Source organism: Heterocephalus glaber, unplaced genomic scaffold (genome assembly GCF_053883595.1).
Source record: "Heterocephalus glaber isolate CG9 unplaced genomic scaffold, H.glaber_assembly_v1.0 deba00001561, whole genome shotgun sequence".
In the NCBI taxonomy this organism is placed as follows: domain Eukaryota; kingdom Metazoa; phylum Chordata; class Mammalia; order Rodentia; family Bathyergidae; genus Heterocephalus; species Heterocephalus glaber.
This window is the reverse complement of record NW_028258349.1, coordinates 7,319,041-7,341,410: the sequence shown is the minus strand read 5'-3', so window position 1 is coordinate 7,341,410 and position 22,370 is coordinate 7,319,041. Positions and strand designations below refer to the sequence as shown.

General features: G+C 33.7%; 1 protein-coding gene across 2 annotated transcripts in view; it reads right to left on the bottom strand.

Annotated features, from left to right (window-relative positions):
• Window positions 1-22,370, bottom strand: part of Uri1 (URI1 prefoldin like chaperone) — a 67,037-nt gene that overhangs the window by 29,722 nt on the left and 14,945 nt on the right. For both annotated transcript variants that reach the window (XM_004858782.4, XM_087191001.1), the window contains exons 2-3: window positions 11,892-11,926; window positions 99-177 (exon numbers count right to left, since the gene is read on the bottom strand). In XM_004858782.4, the coding sequence (XP_004858839.2) occupies window positions 99-177; window positions 11,892-11,926 (114 nt within the window). The remainder of the gene's footprint in view (window positions 1-98; window positions 178-11,891; window positions 11,927-22,370) is intronic.

Sequence of the window (22,370 nt, the reverse complement as noted above, 5' to 3'; positions counted from 1 at the left end):
TTAGTTAATATAATAAAAATTATATTAACTTTTTCATAAAAGTTAACATATTTACAAGAAAATAATATATTACTTAAAAAAAAACACAACAAACATACCATGATATTATAAGACAGCTTATCAGGCAAAGTACTGAGTCTTTCTTGAAGAGCATTATAGTCATCATCTACCTTCTTCCTGTTGACAAAAACACCATATATGAATACACGAATTACCAATTCTTCCAGATGTGTACTATACGACAAACTAATCAAAAACCATTTGTAGATGAATAGTTTTTTCTAATTTTAAAATTCTGTTCTTATAAAGTTTAGTAATAGTACTATCCTACCATATATTTATTAAAGAATTGAGACATTCTAGGGACTTTGGCTTTTACAAGTAGAACACTCACATTTTGACAATTAGTGTTTCCTAAATTAGAGGATCACTTGGACTAAATATAATATAAAAATTAAGGGAAAGTGAAGGAGGGTCTGATTTTTGGAGGAAAATAGGACTCAAAGTGAAAGAAGAAGAGATTTTAATAAAGCTTTTGAGTGAATAAATAACTGACTATGAAGTAGAAATCATGAACATAAACTTTGGTGACATGTTTTTAGTCCTCATCAGAAAACTTTAGGCTGAGAAATGTGGTGTCATCAATGCTTCAATTATTCATACTAATGTGGATTAAGGTGACAGAAAATCAACCAGGGGGTAGGAGAAATTAGGTGAAGTACATGTAATACAAAAGGCATTAACGCTTTATCAAATCAGAGCTACTAAATACATTAATTTTACACAACCAAAAAATGTAACTTTGAAGCAGGGATGGTCGTGTTTCTGTGCTCTCAGCCCCATTCAGGTCGTGGGCCTGCTGGAAATGAACAGCCCCTTTTTTTGAGGGATACCAAGCACTATTCTAAGCTGTGATCCCCATTTTCAAACCTCTGGAAATTAGGTCTCCTAAGGGTTTCCTGCTAGATACAGACCTGCAGGCAAAACGAAAACACTGAATTTTTTTTATAAGTAGGGCATTGTTAATTGTAAAAAAAAAAAAATTAATGAAAACAAAAACTCACCAACTCAGCAAGTAATTTAAATGAATATGTAGATATTGTCAAATTGAAATTAGGATAAACTGCAACATAGGTAATGACTCTGCAGATAATAAAAATGACTATGCTAGAAACATCATGAAATTGGTTTCGGTTTACTCCTTAGATCCTCAACAGCAATAGTTGCATAATTAATAAAAATTATCTGACTGAGTCTTAAATTCTCAAGGAATTTCACATATATATTATGTATCGTAAAAATACTCCTGTAATGTCACTTAACATTTTCTCTCACAGAAAAGAAGGTGGAAGATGGAAAAAACCACACATTGGAGAGAAATCAGATTTCCTATAATTTCCTATATGAAAGTAACGTAAATACACTAATGCGTTTAACCAATGTTTTATGACCTATATTCTCTTAAGCACATTTTCTCATTTTCTAGTGTTCAAGTGCTTTTTACTTTCCCCCAAAATCTTTTTCTACAAATCAACATAAAATTTTACTCTATTTGTTTAAAGCAAAAATTACCCTTAGGATATATTTTTATAGAAATAAAATGGAAAAAAAACTTCATGCACAGGGCTATGTACCAGAAAGAATATGGATTTGAAGTCAAAGCAAACAATGAATCCCAGCTCTGCTGCTTGACTTTATACAAGCTAACTTTAGTTGTACTATCTTCAGTGGTAAAGCTGAAATAATGCCTAGCTCACAGGTTCAAGAGAATTAAATATAAAGGGTTTAACACCTTGCTTAGCATAAGTACCAACTTTTTCCCTGAAGTGCCAAAACATACCAATTCTAAAATTTTTAGGAGCGACTACTTTTGCCCACAAAGGTAAAATTTTATTAAGTGAAATTCATTCAACTGGACAGTACGACTTGCTGAAAGACAGTGCATTTGAATATAACCTTTCAGGGTCTCTAGATACAGGATTAGTGTGAGCAATAAATACAGTAATGTTTATAAAGGACAGATTTGGTATAGTGCCTACACATAATAAACAGTATTAAATTTATGGATGCTAACAGTTTATTTCTGTTTCAGAAAAGTGACTCTGCAAATTCTCAAGGACTATGTATCAGCTATCTAGCTGCTTCTATGATCAAGTAGTATTAAAGTTAATGTTCAGTATTTCCTATATTGGTAGTTACGTCTGAAAAAAAAAAAAAACTACCTAAAATGTCTTCTTTGTACATTAAGAGAACAGTAAATTGAACCAGGGACAATACCAGAAATCAGTGTCAGTATTTCAAATTCAGTATACTCTGTTTTCAATCATTATTAATTCTCCCCAGAAAAAAAATGTGGACACACTGGAAAATAGTTTAAAACTGGAGTTGCTACTTCTAAATTTTGAATTTTTTCTAAAAATGTAAGGGGAAGATAATTTAGAATTCATTCTGTGCAGAAATCTCATTTGAAGAGAGGCTAGCAGGAGGCAAGCAGTATCTCTGGAAGAAATTACAGTTTGAGGAACTCTCTCTCTAAAGGCTGCACTTGTCAAAATGTCCAGGACCAAGCACTAAATCAAAGGGTTAGCTCCAAATAGTCCTCCTAATATTTAGGGATTAAATAATCATTAAAAGTCACAAAGCCTGCACTACAGAAAATACAAAACTTATTTTAAGAAAGAGCATTAACTGTTACACAGGCAAGTGAAGATCTTTATTTGCAACAAAATTTGAACATATTTTTCTATTTTATTACTTGGAAACAATCTTTTTTTTGTTTTGTTTTTTGTTTTTTGTTTTTGGTACCGGGGGATCGAACTTGGGTCCTTGTGCTTGTGCAGCAAGCAGTGAAACCACTGAGCTAAATCCCTGGCCCCTCTTGGAAACAATCTTTGAACTCTATAATCATTAAAATATAGTAGTCCAAAGAGGTGCGTTTTTTTTTTTTTTCAAAATTTAACATGGAAACAATTATTTGGAAATCAAAATTAAAACACAGAATAAACCTCTCAAGTATATACTTCCTATATATATAGACCTATTTGTTTGGCTTTACCATATTTGATCCTTATAGATTATAAATTCAACCTTTAATTCTTAATTTTAAAATTCTACCCAATAAACAAGATTTAATGTGTACCAGATATCCTCATGCAATAGTCCTTACAAAAAATATCAATTAAAGCAAAAGTAAAAGGCATACAAGAAACTTTTTCAATCTTTTTTTGAGTCTTGCTAACCAAGGAACTCCATATTTTTAATCGTGCTCTTATTAAAAAAAAATCTTTGTAAAGAAAAAGAAAAACTAAGTCTGTATCCCTTGTTTCAGGCAAGTAATAAAAACTGCAATCTCCATCGTTAAATAATAAAAGAGATAAAACTTACATCTCTGAAACAATCTAAAATTTTACTCTGAAGTAGGAAGCTGGACTAGGCAGAAAATACTAACATTAAACCTTTTTTCCCCCTTAGAAGAAGTTTCCCATCGTTCTCCTTCCCCTTACCTAACATGCTAAAAACAAAAAGAAAAATACTGTATCGTGAGATACTTAAAAAGGAAACTAGTAAAAGGGCTTTATCTTGATGTTAATATCTGGGTTAATCTCAAGCAAAAATTAACTTTTTATTTTTTCATTTGAGAAGTGACAAAACCCAAAGATTCTGAAATAAATGAGTCAATACATGACCTTCTTTTAGCAGTTATTTTTAGTCTATCACAGTCTAAGCAACCAAAGAAGTCTTGCTTCAATTCAATTTACCCACTACTGGGCCAGGGATTTAGCTCAGTGGTTTCACTGCCTGCTACACAAGCACAAAGACCTGAGTTCGATCCCTGGTACCAAAAAAAATAGTAATAAAAATAAAAATAAAAATAAATTTACCCACTACTGAGCGCCTCCTCTGCACTAAGTCTTATATCTGCCATAGGCTGCAGGGATCGTCACTCAAATATAACACGCTTTTTAAAAAAATTTGTAATGCATCTTTGTTAAAGATCCACAGGCCTGAGGGTTTCCTGAGTTTTCACCTCTACAGTTAAGGAAATAGAGTAATATTGAGTTCAGGCGTAGACTGTACAGGTAGAGATGTACTCTCCATTACTAAAGTAAGAAGTCATTACTTTTTTCAAGGTATCTACTAAAGAGTGTAATGAAACTGTTAAAAGTTACATTAAAAAATAAAAACATTGTTGAAAACAGGACCCACATTGTTATCCTTTCTGCAATTTGGTGAGAAAAGGAAGGATCCTCATTAAAAATTTGAATATATTTGTATAAAATCAATAATATATTTTTTCCTACACGGTCATGGTAAAGTACTTAGCTTCATTTAATAAAATAACTAAGATCTACCACAAAAGTCAACCAATATGGAAGTATATTTCTTTTTTATACTTCTATTGTACCTAGGAATTTATATCATCAGAATTTACTGATGAAATAATCCATGTTCATCTTATTCTGAGTCATCAGAAAATGTTATTAGAAATAACCTGAAGATGAAAAGAAAAATTAACCTAAGTATAAAAATTTATAATTTTTCAAAAGTCAATTAAACAAAATTATTCAAAGAGATAGGTGCGGCTAACATTCTACTAAATGTTTTCATATATTGTGAATATTTGTCAGTTTTTATTTAAATCTCACCATAATTCATAGTTTGTCATTTCAACTTAGATTTCCTATATTTTACTTCTATACTATATTTTAGAAAAAGTAAATGTTTTGTGTTTGCATTTAGAGTGGTGACTTAAGCTACAGATCTTTCTGAGAAACTGAGAAAAAAGGACCTATATTTTTCCATTCAATTTCAATAGAAGCTTGCTTGTAGATCTCTCCAGAATAGAGATTCTGTCAAGAGATTTTACTTTATAACAGTGAAAAAAATGGCAATACTCGGTTCTGACCCACCAAATATTTAAAATCCCCCAAATTATTTTTACCTCAACTGACTTAAAAATAATCTTTTTGGTGGGGAAACATACATCAATTTGGTCATGAGTTCAATACAAATTAGTAAAAAGTAAGTATTAATAAGCATGCCTCAATTTGTTTACAGTCTCATTTTCCTAAGTCATACATTGATACTCATCATCTATCTTTTTTTTTTTTTTTTTTTGGTACCGGGGATTGAACTCAGGTCCTTGTGCAGCAGGCAGCGAAACCACTGAGCTAAATCCCTGGCCCCATCATCTATCTTTACTATATTGGAATTTAAACTTTTGCTATCTCAAACCAAGATCAAGCACTCAGTATTATCAGTGATCCACCTCTCAGCCATGCACTGTAATTCCTGCAATATTTACACCTTCATCATTACACAGTAGCTGTGCTTCAAAGTTTTATTGCATGTATTACTCTTATTTTACTGGGTGCATGCTTGAATTTATTTTAAAAAGAACAGAAGGGCCGGGGATTTAGCTCAGTGGTTTCACCGCCTGCTGCACAAACTCAAGGACCGAAGTTCAATCCCCAGTACTAAAAAAAAATTTTTAAATTAAAAATTAAAAAGAACAGAAAATGAAAAACCTTGAAGTACAGGTGGCATAGTTATCAAACCTAATACAGTTAAAGAAGAAAATGAAAAATCATAAGTCGTGCAAAAGGCAACAAATCCTTAACCTTAATCAGATTAGATATTCACTGGACTTAAGATGATCTTGGGAAATGATGACCCAAACAAACTAAGTACATGGATTCTGGAAAAACTACCTTCCACATACCAATTTGTAATTAGAGAGGTTTTAAAATAATTGTTTAAACTCTGGGAAAAAGGTTCCCTTCTAACATAAAAGTTTGCCGTTTATTTTCAGAAATGCATTAAGTATTAAACTGCTTTGAATGTTTCTAAGACATGACACAAAGACATGGGACCCCTAGAACCAGTAACTTCTACATATAATCCAAAAACTATTAACTCTCTAAAAAGAAAAGGGAACAAGCATTTATAGTTTGATCTTGGTGCACAAATACACAAACAGAATTAAGAAGCTGGAAGGAATAAAATGAGCTTCTCTTTAGAATTATGAGTAAGTTTACCTTTACTCTTTTCATATTTCAATCTTTCTTTAACCAGGCATGCATTCATTTTATACTCAGAGTAAGTTTTAAAATCTAACTCAGACTGTTTTCAAAAATCATACTTAAGATATTCAACTTGAATCTTACTTATTTTTTTCATTTTATTTTGCTTTGAAACCTCACACACAAAAGTTTTAAATTTACTTAACCTCCGAACTACATACTAAAACACTAGTTTTTTTTGAAAATGAGGAACTTGAATAATGACAGAGAAGGATTTGTATATGTAATTCCTCCACACTGCCCTATTTGAATCAATCGTTAACTACAGAAAGTCCAGGGATAAAGCATGTGAAATCTCCAGAATGTCTGGAAATTGTTCTCTGCTTCATTCAAAGGGAGAGTAAAAAAGGAGGGAGAGTAAAAAAGGAGAGAGAGAAGATAATGGCCCAACAGAAGGTTCTACACAAAACAGTGAATGAAAACTGTCAGTAAAGTAGGAACTTTGAAATACAGTTCCAAAATTTACCTCACATAAAGAATGAAGTCACCTTGACGAATATTTTTTAATGTCTTAAAAGTATCCAGGTCAACATTTCACATTATGCGTAATAAAATAAATTCCATACAGGCACATGAAAGTAACTGGAGAAAATACTGTTTCAGGTATTCATGAGAAATACACTGTAAACCATACCACTGTTATGATAAAATAGTTCAGTACAATTGTGGGCATTTCCCTCAAAAGTACCAAACAGATGTATTATAAGACACATATACAGGGCCGGGGATTTAGCTCAGTGGTTCCGGTGCCTGCCTTGCAAGCGCAAGGTCCCGAGTTCGATCCCCAGTACCAAAAAAAAACAACACACACACACATATATATATTCATTCTAGAAACCACTTGTTCTAAAGACAGTATTTCTTGTCCTGTTTCCTTAGAAAACACAACAAATGTGAACTATCTGCTTCAGAATCCTTCACTCAAAACTCACATGTATAAAGTGGTTCTCAACTTTTATGTCTAAATTTAAAGCTACTCTTTCTAAAATTAAATGCTTGAACAAATACCTTCTCTATTTTCATTTAAGTCTGCTTCATGCAATTTTATAGATATCTTTACTACTTAAAATTCTCTTAAGATGATTTAAAGGAAGCAAGACATTTTTATGACTCATAAGAATACAATTTATGATTATAAACAATGTCTAACATATAGATGATTTGAATGTGCCAGGCATCACATGCATTACTTCATTTAATTCCCACAAATCAACATAAAGTAATGACTTTTTTTTTTCTTGTGGGACATATTCAACAGAAATCATCTACAGTGCATTAAAAATGACCCTAAGTTCCTTGTTACTCCTCCTACCACCAGGTGCACATCATTTTTCCACCTTTTTGAAAATAGGCTGGCTTTGTGAGTCTCTGTGGCCTTGCAGCAGCTTCCATTGCTGCTGCCCTGAGATCAACATGGAAAGTGACCTGGCTAAGAGCACAAGGACAGAGAGGCTTAGCTAACCGCCAGCACTAGACTCACTCTTGTGAGGGAACCCACTTGGACAACCTGCCTGACCTAGCAAGCAAATAGCTACAATAAAATGAGTGAGCCAATACAAGACTACTGTAAGAGGAACACGAGTGAGCCCAGCTCAGTATGCCACAAATAAGTGGCGGTTGTGTTAAGCCATTATGCTATGGAGTAATTTTACTGAGGAGCAAAAAATAAAGAATATATCATTTTATCAAGTATTTGTTTTTGAATTGTAGAGCCATTATCTCAATGCTGTGGCCATTATTTATTAAGAAACAAAAACTATGGGGATGGGGATTTAGCTCAGTGGTTCCGGTGCCTGCCATGCAAGCCCAAGGACCTGAGTTCGATCCCTGGTACCAAAAAAAAAAAAAGAGACAAAAACTAGGGCCGGGGAGTTAGCTCAGTGGTTCCATCGCCTGCCTCGCAAGCGCAAGGACCCGAGTTCAATACCCAATACCAAAAAAGAGAAAGAAACAAAAACTACTACCAAATAGCATTTGATAACTCTAAAAGACATGTGACACAATAAAATCTATGTGAAGAATAAGATTTACTTAACAGAGGACAATCTCTAAAAATATATCCCCCCCACCTGGTACCAGGGATCAAACTCAGGACCTTGTACTTGTGAGGCAGGCACAGTGCCACTGAGCTACATGCCTGGTCCTACAGTTTTATTTTGAACAAAGGCATGGCAGTAGAATGAATGAATGAATATATATCTATATCTATCTATCTATTTATATCCCTAACTTTTGCAAACAATTTCTGAAGATTTATAAAAAGTTAGTGAAACATTTGCTTCTAGAAAAGGCAACTGAGAACTGGGGGACAAGGGCAGAAAAAAACTATACATCATTTACACCTTTTTATATCTCTTAAATCTTGAAACATGAATTTACTGCCTGATAAAATTCATTTAAAACTTAAAAAGCTAATGTATAGTCTTTTGTAATCTCTTAAAACATATATAGTGAAGAATTTCCACATGGAATATGATTTAGATTCATTTCAAAATAACTGGAGGTGGGGTAGTGGTCAGATATTAAAATGACACAGTTTATAAAATCAACAGTTGATAATTATCAAACCTGACTGATGGGTACATGAAAGTTCATTATACTTCTCTGGCACCTTGAGTTTGAAATTTTTTGTAACAAAAAGTTGTTTTAAAATATTAATGTAAAGCTGTAACAACAATGCTCAGAAAGCTAACTATGAAGATAAAAAGATATTGTCATGATTACAAAACATTCACAAATATTTACAAAAACATAGGCTTTTTTACTTATATTTTTCTTTATTCATCTGACAAAACTTTCAGAAAAGACGTATGAGCTATTATTAATACTTAAGTGCCAGGCTGAGTATTCTTTAGACATCATCCCATCTGATGCTGAGTATCTGTGAATTAACTAGCATAATTTTAAAACAAACTAAACCCTGACATTTCTAGCATAATTGCATGGACTCCAAAGTCCACGCTCTGTAAGGAAGAATTTTAAAAGACTGAAAAGTTACAATTAATCTACAAACAGAATAATCAGCTGTTAGAGGACCAATGGGACACATATTTATATTTTAATGAGAAAATAGTATTTGGATTTTATAACATCTTCTAAGTAAGAGAATTATAAAGGTATAAATTGTTTTATATGAAAAAATTTTAAATCCTCACTAACTTGAAAACTACTATTAATGCTAAAACAGTGTCACACAAATTCTCACCTATTAGGCTCACATATTTCCTTTCTGTTATTAACTAAACAAAAACTATAAATTTCTTCCCCATAGTTTTGAAATTTAATTTTCTGGAAGAGAATTTGTCTGTGGTTTCAGACCATTTTAACTCCTACTTATCTACAAATATTTTTGTTTCTTGCCCTACACTTTCAAAAACTTAGATTATTTCTGAAGCCTAGGCTATATATTACTTGTCCTTTAATTTTAAAAAATCCTTTTAAATTGCACAAACAAGCATAAACATCAGTAAAAAAAGAATACATTTTTAAAAATCATGTATTTTATTCCTCCTTGTTATAAGAATATAAACAATTATAAAGAATAAGTGTTGAGTTATACAAACTGTGTTTTAGAATCGGCTAACACTAAGGGTCAAAGAATTAAAAGCAGTTTGTTTTCAAACCTACTAATATGTAAGACATACTTAAGAATGGCTCCAGCCTCTAAACTCCTGCTGTATTTGCTTCGTATCTCTGCAAATAGCACAAAATTACTGTGATTTCTCTGTTTAACATCTGACTACAAATCCCTCTATGGCAGGGTCTTTCAATTTCAAAGAGCAGCACAATATTGGCATGCGTAGGAACTCAATTATTTTTTGAGGAATTAAGAGAATGTAAAAAATATCCAAGAATTCCACAATGCTCTCAAATAGCAATTTCCTGGCTTTTAGAAGAATGGGGACACTCTGGTTTCAATTTTTGAATATAATAAATTGATGAGTTCACTGCCCATTTAGATTCCAGCAATATCATGATACCATGTACAGATTCCCATTAAAAAGCAAACAGAAGTCTGTTTCCTAAAACAGCAGAAATGATTCAGAAGAAAAAGCAAATATAAACTGAAAAGTTTTCAATTTTTAATGTACAGATAAGATATGGCATTACTTTAAGATACGTGGAGGCAAATATGCTAAGCTTATGTAGTTTGGAGGGCTTCAGAAACCTAGAGAGTGAGACTGAAGGTTATACATGCTTGCTCTAAAGTATCACATTTCTGCCTCTCATTGCTCACCAGACTTGTACAGTGCGATACTGTTTGTAAAAGGTTATATATAAGATAACTATGTATTTTCTCTTCATTTATCCAAACATTAAGAGCCTACTTTGAACCAAACACAGTAGGATGGACTGTGGATAACAGAATAAAAACATGCCCAGTATCCCCAAATAACCTTAATACAGAATTTTATAAATCAACCAGGGGCCAAGTACTGATTCACAAATTTGTGCAAACTAGTATCTGTTATGAGTGAATACAACCTCTTCTAATTTTCTACACTCTTTAACCAAAACCAAAAGATAGAAGTCCACATTAATGAAATTTCCCCTGGGAGTTATTTATAAAATGGCTCACTTTGGCCAAATTTGCAGGGAAAAAACATTCTTTGGCCAACAACTTGCATTTCACATTTTAACCTGAACTGAATGTATAATGAAAGGCAAATGGTCCATTATGGAAATGTTGACAGACTTACACCACCGGTGGATGCAACTACAACGATGCATTTATTGAAAATTAATGAAGTTCTGAATTTTTACTTATAAAGTGGATATTATTAGTTTTAGATTATTTTCTGCAAGCCAGTAGTCAAAATTTAATAAGATATGTACAGATTGTGATAATTTTCACTCTTATCCACTCCTTGCAGCCTATGTGCATTTAAACCAAAAAACATTTGATATATACTAACTATAAATTATTGCCTTGGAGATCTCTCAGGCATGAAGAAAAAGCCTCTTAAAATAAATTTAAAATATTATATGCTTGATGGTGTATAACCGAAGGTTTAATCTCACCACTAAAGGGGCAGTTACCATGATTCTGCAATAACCCTGCAGACAATAATCAAGACAGCTCCTGTTGTTCTCTCAGTAAAATCTTCGTAAACACAGCATGGATATATTGTAATTTGATATCTGTACGATCAACAGCTATACCCTATAACTCATAAGATTTTATTCACCATTAAATTGAGCATTTTCCTCAAAAGCAATAGAAAAGTATGTTATTTACCAAGCATTGTCTTATTAACTATAGATTAGAACATTAAAATAAATATGCTTTCTTTCGCACTAAAAAAGTAAGACCCATAAAGCAAGCTCCAAAATGGAGGGAATTAGTTACATCCTTCAAACTTTGGGAAAATGTATCTGTACTACACTTCCATTATTATTTTAGAACAACCAATCCCAATCAGTTTTCTACTACAAATATAAGAAATTGTCCCCAAACAGAGCTCTCTATGATCAGTTAGATTCAAAAATGTCTGTTTCCACTTCATAATGATATTAATATTATTCTAACTTTTTTAAAAAAGGAAAGGAAGAAAGAAGACAATTAGAATAAACACAAATGATGACACAACTTCAGGAAATTAGGGAACATGTTATTTAGAAAAGGATCAAAGACAATATAAATTTGTATCAAAAGCATTCAAAATGGAGATTACAGGAATTCAATTACTGGTTACACACACACACACACACACACACACACACACACACCAGTACACACGTTATTAAAAGACAAGTAGATGACCCCATTAGTATTTCAGAAGTATAATAAAACCATCTTTCACTCACCAATGCTGGATTTTCTCTTGGCAGTTAGTGACCACCTGTCATGAAAGCAGATAACTACTCGTGAAAAAACAGGGCTATGCACAGAGCTACAAAATCAGTATATCAGAAAACTAGAACAGTGGCTTTACAGATTTAATAGCATCTCAGTATACATTTTTATTTGTCAAAGGCACAGAGATGTGAACGTTAGTTTTTAAGCAGCACACTTTATCATAACCCTCTAATGCAGGCTGATAACTGCAGAACAAATTACAGCTTTCCAATTCATACTTGGGTACAAAACCCTCTTCATAACTATTAGGTGACATATGATATAAGATAACTAGTATTTTGTACAATCTACAGACCTGTTTTCAATGTTACATATTTTGTAGAATACGCAAATGTTATAAATAACAAGAAACCAATGTAACATCCACATTCCATCAGTTAAAAAAAATAGTGGTGAAAATATTTTATTTTGTCAGTATATCTCCAAATGTTTTCACCTGTAATTTTTATTCTGATGTATTAAAAATGAGTTCAAAGAGATTTTTCTACTACATTTTCAAGAAGAAATACTTGGGCTAAAGAGATGCTCTGAACAGCTCATTTTTCTTCAGTGAACAATGATAAAATTTTAAGCACTTCATAGTCAATTTAAACTATTTTTATAACACTACAGCAATGAAATTAAGTAAAAAAAATTATTTGTTTTCCTTTGAAATATTTCAGTAGATTCTCAAAATGCTCAGAAAACTTATCAGCATTGGCAAATACAATGTAAAAAAAAAAATCACTTTCTGAATGGCAATTTTAAAATTAATACTATTTTCACAGATTACTGATCACTTATCACCCACTAATAAAATTTTTAAACAGTAATCTAGAACACCACAACACCATTTTAGAGACAGAGAAAGTAAGGGATAAAACCCAAAATGCCAAGGCCATATGAAAAAGACAGCAGTATGATCTGGTTCACAACACACTGCTCTAGTTTACTGTTCTAAATAGCAATATTGTCTCCTGTACAAGCTCGATGTTTCACCCAAAAAACACAAGATTTTTTTTTAGACCTGTCACTAAATTCCTCTATTATAACATTTAATTCCTGAAATAAATGTCCTCCTTTGGGACATTTTAAATACTAAGGCAGCAATCCTGCACCAAAATACATGCTGTAATCAGATACCCAACCATACTACACATTAACTCAGCATAAAAAGTCTGCTTTAGAATGAAGATCTCTCAGTAAGTATCAATCACATAGCAACACTTAATAACAGTGGTAATATATAATAGAGTAGTGACTACATCTGGAAGAGCCAAGCTAAAACTACATCAATCTATTTCACTGTTTCTGATTTAGCAGTAATTATGAAATAGACAAATAGAATTAAACGTAAATTGAAAAAGAAAAAAAGCTTCATGAAATCCTTTTCATAAAGTTCCCATTTAACAACCCCATTAAAAGATGAGACCCAAAAACAGTCAGGATGTTTTCCAATCCCAATGCCTGTGTTTCCAAGCATGAAGTGAGCCAAAAGCACAAAAAGAAAAGCCCTGCAAACCATAAGAGCAGAATGTTCATTAACCTCTACATGATAATCCTTTCGTAGCTGCATATTAACTAGTTACATATTCATAATCATTTACATTATTTAAAGGACCTTCAATGAAATCTTCTAGGCTATATCCATTAGTGACAGTGTTAAAGGTTATAGAAGATAGTCTACTTAATGTTTCCAGGAAGGCTTTTTAATTAGTAAATATGTAAATCTGGCACAAATGCATTTTATGTTTAAAAATAAGTCACTGGTAGAATGGCATGGGTTCTTGCCATCACCCCAGTCCAACCTCTACTTTGTTCTAGTCATGTTCCCCCATTCCTCACCCTTTTTCTTTCCTAAAATAGTCTCCTTTGCCATATTCAAGGATAAACCAACAACAAAAATCCATTTCATAATTTACAACCGAAAATTTTCACTACCAAAACACTGCTTTATATTCAATGCCTTTATTGGTTACATATAGCACTTAAGACAACAGACACTCGAGGGTCTCAAGTAGACTCAAGAAGTGCTATTCTGAAAATCAGAAATAAAGGAAAAGATAAAAGAAACAGATATGGAAATGTGTAGAATAACCTTCCAATGATGTGTCTACTGTTATTTGTGTTTATAGTATTTATGATTCACTTACTTCCAAAAAAACATTTAAACCCAAGCACTTGTATTTATATATTAAGATGCTTTTAACTTAACTGGCAAAGAAATTTTTAGAAGGGAGAACATTATATGAATCAAATTTTAATGTACCTGGTAAAGAGGGGACAAAGAAACCCTTATTTTTCTGTGAAGTTAACCTCAAATAATCTTGTTTTCTGACTGAAAACTGAGGATTAATTCCTTTAAGTGTTAAATGAAGTGACTGTGAAACAGTGGCTCTACAAGCAACTCCTGAAAAAGAAAACAAGAGTATTTTATCACTTTGTTGACCTCCACAAAAGTAAGATTGCTGTGGAGCAGCAATACTAGTTTTGATTTGTTTAAGATAAATCTGTTAAAAAAAATAAATCTATTAAAATCTACAAAAGTTATTCCTTTTAAAAAATTCATTTTTATAAAGTCTATAACTAGACTTCTACTATTAAAATAAATGACCTAGGAAATTCTTTAATATGACTATACTTAGTGTCAAGAAATTATAAATAAAATATGTATTCATATAGTAGTATAGCTGTTAAGTCCACAGTAAAGAAAAAGAGCTATAACCTGATTTTGCACTTTTTCTTTTCTTTTTTTTTTTTGGTACTGGGAATCGAATTCAGGACCTTAAGCTTGCCAGGCAGGCGCTGTGCTGCTGAGCTAAATCCCAGGGACGCTGATTTAGCATTTTTTTAAGATACAGACTATCATTAACGGTGTTTACCAACAACCCAATAGCTACAAAATCATATGGTATACTTTATTAACTCAAAACTGGCCTTAACCTAAGATTTGTAACACTAGTGGTATAAGCGAAGCCTTTATATGATGAAAATCAATATGCAAACATTTCAGTGAATTAGGTTTTAACCTCTAATTTTGAAGAGAGAAAGTAACGTACTCAAAATTATACAATAGTCCAAGATCTGGGTAGTTTTACCTAGGTCTATCAAATACCAAAGCCCTTATTCCCTTGTATTTGGACTGTTTTCAACCATATAATTTACTGCACAACAAGAAAAGCTGATTACATCTACAATCTCTCTTAAAATATTGTTGCTATGTTCTCCTCAACCTTTTCCAATACAACACTCATATACAAATAAGACCTGGCCAATAATGAAAGCAACTAAGCTTAAATTCACCTATTCATTAGTATGAATTCTTATTTCTTTCACTGCTTCATACCACTCCACACCATTTCAGATCAACTAAGCCTAACAAATTTCCCAAGCACCAGTTACACATGTGCATGCATGTGTGTGCGCGCACGCACATGTGTGTGTGTGTGTTTGGGGGGAGGTTGGGAAGGTAACGGGCTAACCTCCTAACAGCTAACACATCTCATCACATTTATTTTTTGTACCAGGGATCGAATTCAGGGCCTTGCGCTTGCAAGGCAGGCGCAGAACCACTGAGCAACATCCCCGGCCTCTCATCACATTTTTAAGACACTTTTGACAATAATCAAATTAATGCTCAGGATGACTATGATGGACAATCCACCCAACAACCTATTTTTCTGTACATCAGTGTCCAGATAACATATTGCTAAAAAGCTAAAATTATGTTTGGCAAATTTTAATAAGGTCTAAGGTGAATAAATTATATGGAGAGCAAGAATAATTCCTTGGCTGGTTTGCCTCAGAAGTTGCTTTCTAAAAAGTATTTTATAAACAATGATGAATAGTTTAATATACAATAAGATCTCCAGTACTTATTTTTGTGCTATTTATTTTGGTAACAGACCACAAGGGGGCATCAACCTATGTGTTTTCCAAGTTAAATATAGTGCAACATTAAAACTAGACTGAAATACAAAGCCTAAAAGGGTAAGTTTGCTTCTTGAATCTTGATACTTGTCACTGAAATGCTTCATTTCATTTCTAAAACTCTTCTCACTGTACTACACTTTCAAATTCTTTCATTATGGGTTAATGTATAAGTTTGAAAAATGTACTCATCAAAGCTGTCGAAATGTATATAATCTACTTCTCTTATCAGACCACATCTTCAAGATATCTTACAATTTTTGGTTTTAAAGCTGCTGAGTCAAAAAAGGAAAAAGCATCAGTGAAAGCTAAAGCCAGTAGACAGTAGGCAAGCACCATTAACCTTATATTTACCTAAAGGGTGAAAATAATTTTGTTTAAGAAGTAAAGAGTGTTAATTAAGGAGATATGTAACATGTCACTACCAAAGAATGCAAGAAAGGTACTTTCAACAAAGTCAGTAAAAATTACAAATCTTTTAAATAAACTCTTCTGCAAAATAGGAAGGAAATGATTACAGGTTCCTAACAGAAAATATGCTATAAGCAGCAGATGAACTGCAATAAACCAAGTGCTACTGTATTAAAAACCACCACAGGGCCGGGGACTCAGCTCAGTGGTTCCGCCACCTGCTCCGCAAGCACAAGGTCCCAAGTTCGATGCCCAGTACAAAAAAAAAAAAACACCACAAAAGTTAAGAAAGCCACTTCAATTTTAAACAAATTCATGTTCTAAATATACTGAAAAGCAAAACTGCTACTACTAAATACTAACTCCAATTATACAGAAGCATTTCTTTAAAATATTTACATGTTCTTTTTAAAATTAGCTGAGATAAAATCAAAATGATCATTAGCCCATTTTCTCTACACAAGCTTTCAAGGCATTCTCTCAGTATTCTAATCTTGCCTCTTTTTACACAAATATTGGACTATGTCTGACATGCTTTTTGTACTGTCCATTTCATTCCACTGTAAATTTTACCTACAAATTAGGGTTATTTTTTCTTTCAGTATTTATTACTTAAAATCCCAAGTGTTCTAATTATATACAGTTTTCTCCCAGTGGAAATTTTTTAACTGGTAGCATTGCCAGGCATGGGGGCACACACCTGTAACCCCACCACTCCTGAGGCTCAGGCAGGAGGATTGCTGTGAGTTCAAGGTCAGCCTGGGCTCCATAGTGAGTTCAAGGCCAGCCTGAACTACGACACCCTGTCTCAAAAAAATAAAAACAAACAAAAAACTGGTAGCATTTACTTTAAGACACTGACATGTTTGGGGAATTATTTAAATGAGATATCCAGGAAACTACCATACACTGGATGAAAGCTCTGTGTGGCGGGGGCCATGTCTACTTTATCCAACAATATTCACCTGCCACACAAGAAGCACATAAATCCTTTTAAAATAGTAAAGTTTTACAGTCACATTTACAAAAACCTCAGGAGCCACATACTATATATTACAGAACAACTCCTACATGAAATATAATAACATTTGCACTGAAATATATAAATATTCAAATGGAATAAATGCCTCAATCCAATCAGTTCTAGTCAGTTTTGTCAATACATTACTATGCCACAAACTTACAAATTAACTGTTTTCAATACTTTTCAGACTTCTAAATTGCAAGTAAGAGACTGTGGCCTATATTTGTGAATCTGAAATACTGCCTGAGTAGACTGCGTGGTCACCCTTTTACTACAGACATCAGTCATTTCTTCTAAATTCACATACTTTCTTCCTAGAAATCCTGTTCATCTCCCATCAAGAATAAGCAAAGATGGGCCAGGGATTTAGCTCAGTGGTTTCGCCACCTGCTGAGCAAGCGCAAAGACCCAAGTTTGGTCCCCAGTACCAAAAAAAAAAGAATAAGCAAAGAACCTTGTGTGGCGGTGATATAGGAGATAGGGTGAGGAAATGTGGGACCTGCCAATTACAAGATCTCAGGACAGTGGCCAGGACCCCATATGTAGAACTTCTCACAAGCTTGCAGGAGACGTGGACAGCATAAAATAAGACTGGCCATCCCATGATGAGTTCCCAGGATAGCCTGTGCTGTGTTTCTCAGACGCTGTATGTGCTTTTTCTTTTACCCTCTTTTTCTCTTTGTTCAGCCCAAGTTCACTCTAAAGAGCTGGTTTCTTCCATACCCATTCACACCGCACTTTTCAAATAAACTTGTGGCACCATTTTTGGCTTGTCTCATCCAATTCTTTATTCGAGGCATGAAGGATCTGGAATACTTTTGATTGGCAAGCCATTTCTAACGGATCTACCCCAAAACATTGGCACATGCCTATAATCCGTACTCTAGAAGACTATAGCAGAAGGATCACAAGTTCATCCATGCCTAATTCTTGGCAACTTAATGAGACTGTGCCTCAAAATTAAAAATAAAAATGGGCTGGGGGTATAGTTCAGTGCAAAGGCTCTGAGTTCAACCTTTAGAGAGATGGGCAGGACAGACAGGGAAAGACAGAAAGACAGACAGGAAGAAGGGAGGGAGGAAGGGAAGGGGAAGGGCAGGTAGCGGGGAGGGGAACATGAGGAGGAGTAGTAGGGAGGGAAGGAGAGAGGACACAGAGAGGAAGGGAGGGGGAGAGAGGGAAAAAAAGGAAGGAGAAAACAGAAGAAAAGGGAAGAGGAGGGAGAAAAAGAGGAAGACAGGGGAAAGAAGAAGAGGGAGAGGGAGGGCAAGAGAAAAAGAGAGGAGGAACAAGACATATATATATATACCTGCTACTAACTGAATCAATCTAATATACTGTACTCTGGGGAAAAAAACTAAAGTGATTTCAGAGATTCTGGTTCTGAAAGGGTGGGTGACAATGAGATTTCCACAAACTAACAAACCATCTAAACAGCTGGTGCACAAAGTAATACTATAAATATACAAATATGCAAACACACACAAATCCTACCCTTGAGTTCCTCCTGATTTCTTACAGTAAATCCTTTCAGAACTTCCCTCTAAGTGTAATAAACTTGTCACACAGATCAAGACAATAGCATGCCTCTGAAACATTCAAAGGAAAGAAATCACTAAAGAGTAAATACAAACAGTATAAAAACGTGGATAGAGGGAAATTCCCTGAGGTAAAGTAGAACATCATGTTAGTAACATACAGAGGAAGAAAGCTGCTCAACACCTGACAGCCAGGAAGCAGAGTGAGAAACAAGAGCCAGAGAGGAGGGAGCCAGGGACCCCAAGGTCATGCCCCCATAACTCCCCCCTTTAACTAGCCCCCACCTCCTGCTCCCATCATCTGCCAATAATGCATGCCACCAAATTATGATCTCATCAGGGATTATGCCACTGAGGAAGTTGAAGCCCTTACGATCCAGTAACTTCTCCAGGCCCCACCTCTGAACTTGCTCCACAGGAGATCAAGCCCTCAATGCATGAGTCTTTGAGGGACATTTCATAAACCATAACACAAACCTCTGGTATAGGAAGCACATTAGTACTCTTACTCAACACTATACTGAAGGTTCTAGCTCATACAGTAAGGCAAAAAACAAAACACACAAAAAACATAAGTGGTCTTAAGAACTGGAAAGAGTATAACTGTCATTTTTAACAAAATAATATATAGCTACATATATAATGTATATAGCCACATATATACTATGAGAATATACAGAGAAGCAGTTAGAATTCAAAATGATTTAAAGCAGTTAGAATTCAAATAAATTTAGGTCAGTATATAAAAATGTATATATACATATATCAGCAAAAAATTAATAGCAAAGAAGCAAATATCTAGGAATGAATCTACGTGCAAGATTTATATACCTTAAAAGCTACCAGGCCCTTGGTTTAATCTCTGATGCCTCAAAAAAAAGAAAGAAAAAAAAAAAGCACATAATGGGAACAGTTATAGAACTAAATAAGTGGAAATATATACTACGCTCATGAATTGAAAAATACTATTATAAACACATCACTTTTCCCTAAATTTATCTTTAGATTCCAAGTACCCCAAGCAAAACTCAAAGGTTAATTTGTAAATGTAAAAAGTTAATCCTAAAATATATACCAAAAAAAGCACAAGCAAACTTGAAAAGCAAAGAATTTTACTACCAGATATCAAAATCTATTATAAAGATAAAATAATTATGAAAATTTAGTACTAGTTTTGGTACAAGCAAATAATTCACAGGAACAGAAGAGAGAAACCTAGCTACACATACAGTTTCACATAACTTATGAAAAAGACATTCTCTGTATGGATTACTTTGGCTACTAAAAGGAACAACACTCATTGAAAAAGAACTTCATCTACCATCTTTAAAATTTTTCACTACAATATCTAGCATCCAATAAAAAATTACAATGTACAAGACAGTCAGTCTATAAAAACAGGGAAAGCTGACATGAAATCAAGAGAAAATCACACTACAAACAGACCCTTATTTGATTCCCATGTTGCAGCTGTGCTATAGTTTCAACCTGAAATGTCTCCCAAAGGTCTAGGAGTTAATTTCCAGCTTGGTTCTATTGGCACATGGTGGAAATTTTAACAGGTGGGGCCTAATGAGAAGTCTTCCAGTCACTGGGCGTGTGTTCTTCAAGAGGACTACAGGTTTCATATTACATTTTCCCTTCCTCTTTTTTCTTCTCTAACCATGAGATGAATGGCTTCCTCTGCACCATGAGGTACTACATCACCACAGACACAAGGGACCAAGGCCAATGTTGCAACCTTTAAAATTATAGACCAAAATAAACCTTTTCTCTTTACAAGTGGATTTATCTCAGGTACTCTGATACCACAAAAGGTAACAAAAGCTACAGACTTTATGATTAACAGGTTCATGAAAATGGAAGGCTAAATTAGACCTGCAATCCATTTTAAAATTTCAAAACAAATTATAAAATTTAAAAATATAATAACTGCAATTAAGAATTCAGTAAGAGACTTTAACAGATATATAAGAACAGTGAATTAGTAAACAGGAATATAAATCAATAGAAAATATCCAAATTGGCACACAAAACAAGAGATAGAAAATGCAGATGAGAAAGTAACAAAAGACACAGTGACAATACCTAACATGTATATTCAGAGTATCAAAAGCAGAAGACAAGGACTTAAAAGATACATTTGAGGGGCCGGGGATTTAGATCAGTGGTTCCGGCGCCTGCCTTGCAAGCCAAGGTCCCGAGTTCCATCCCCAGTACAAAAAAAAAAATACATTTGAAGAGCAGATAGGAGTTTTCTAAATCTGACAAAAGATATCAAATTACAAACTCAAGAAACTATATACTCAGAGCAGGCTATTAAATACAAAGAAAATATCTAGGAATAACAGAATAAAATTCTTGAAAATTAAAGATGAAGAGGGTAATTCAAAAGCAGATACACATCCCCCGCCTTGTAAGAAAACACCAAGGCCAATGAAAGACTAAAAAATGATAGAAGTTAAAAGATAATGTAATGACATCTTTAAAGTACTGAAAAAAGCCACTTTAGAATTAAATAAAAATTAAAATAGAATCTTCAAAACAATAATTCTAATGTCTTTGGGATTGAAAACACAGAGGAGTGGTTAATGAAATTAAACTATCAAAAGATCATTTAATTTAAAAAGTGGCAAAATTTAAGATAGACTATAATAAATGGTGCACATTGTCATCTCTAGGATAGTAACTACAAGGAAAATAAAAATTTTTAACTATAAAGCTAACAGCATTTAGGAGATATTAACATGAAAGAAAGATAAAAGAATAAAAACAAGTATAACATAGCAAGATGAATAAATCCCAAATAAGTAATGGATAATTTAATGACCTAAATAAACAGATATATCATGCTTACAGATTAGACTTGCAAAATAAAAAAATAATTAGCTAACACCAGAATGTTTACAACTAAAAAGAGTAACAATACCAAGCTTCATCGTAACATTTAACTAAAAAAAAAATCTGGCATATTATTTTTTAAGACCCTAAATTAAGATGGTGATCCTTAAAATAGAGCATACAGATTACACATAGGGAAATGACAAGATTAATAAAATCAGTAGATGTTATATTCTTAGTCTATCTAGGCTGCTATAATAAAATATCATAAACTAGGTGATTTATAAACAACAAAAACGTATTTCTTACAGTTCTGGAGGCTGGAAAATTCAAGATGAAGGCACCAACAGATTGAGTTAGCAGGTGGCCCCCAGACAGTACCTTCTCCTTGTGTTCTCACATGGTGACAAGGGTAAGGTAGCCTCTGGGGCCATAAAGAAAAGAAGGAGAACCCAGAAAAGATCTGAAGTGAAAATTAAGCCCACAGGAGAGTGAAGAGAGACCTCAGCACAAAAAAAGGAGGGGGCAAGCCGTGCTTTTTCCCTGGGCCCTGACTGTGTGGGAGGGGCAACTCGAACCTGCAGATAGAAGTGACTACTGGTGACTCCAGAGGCCCCCACAGAAAAACTCACCAGCACAACGAAGCAGTGGATGCAGAGGACTGAAGTGGCTGCTGACTTATTTGGGTTCAGAAGACCTCTAGG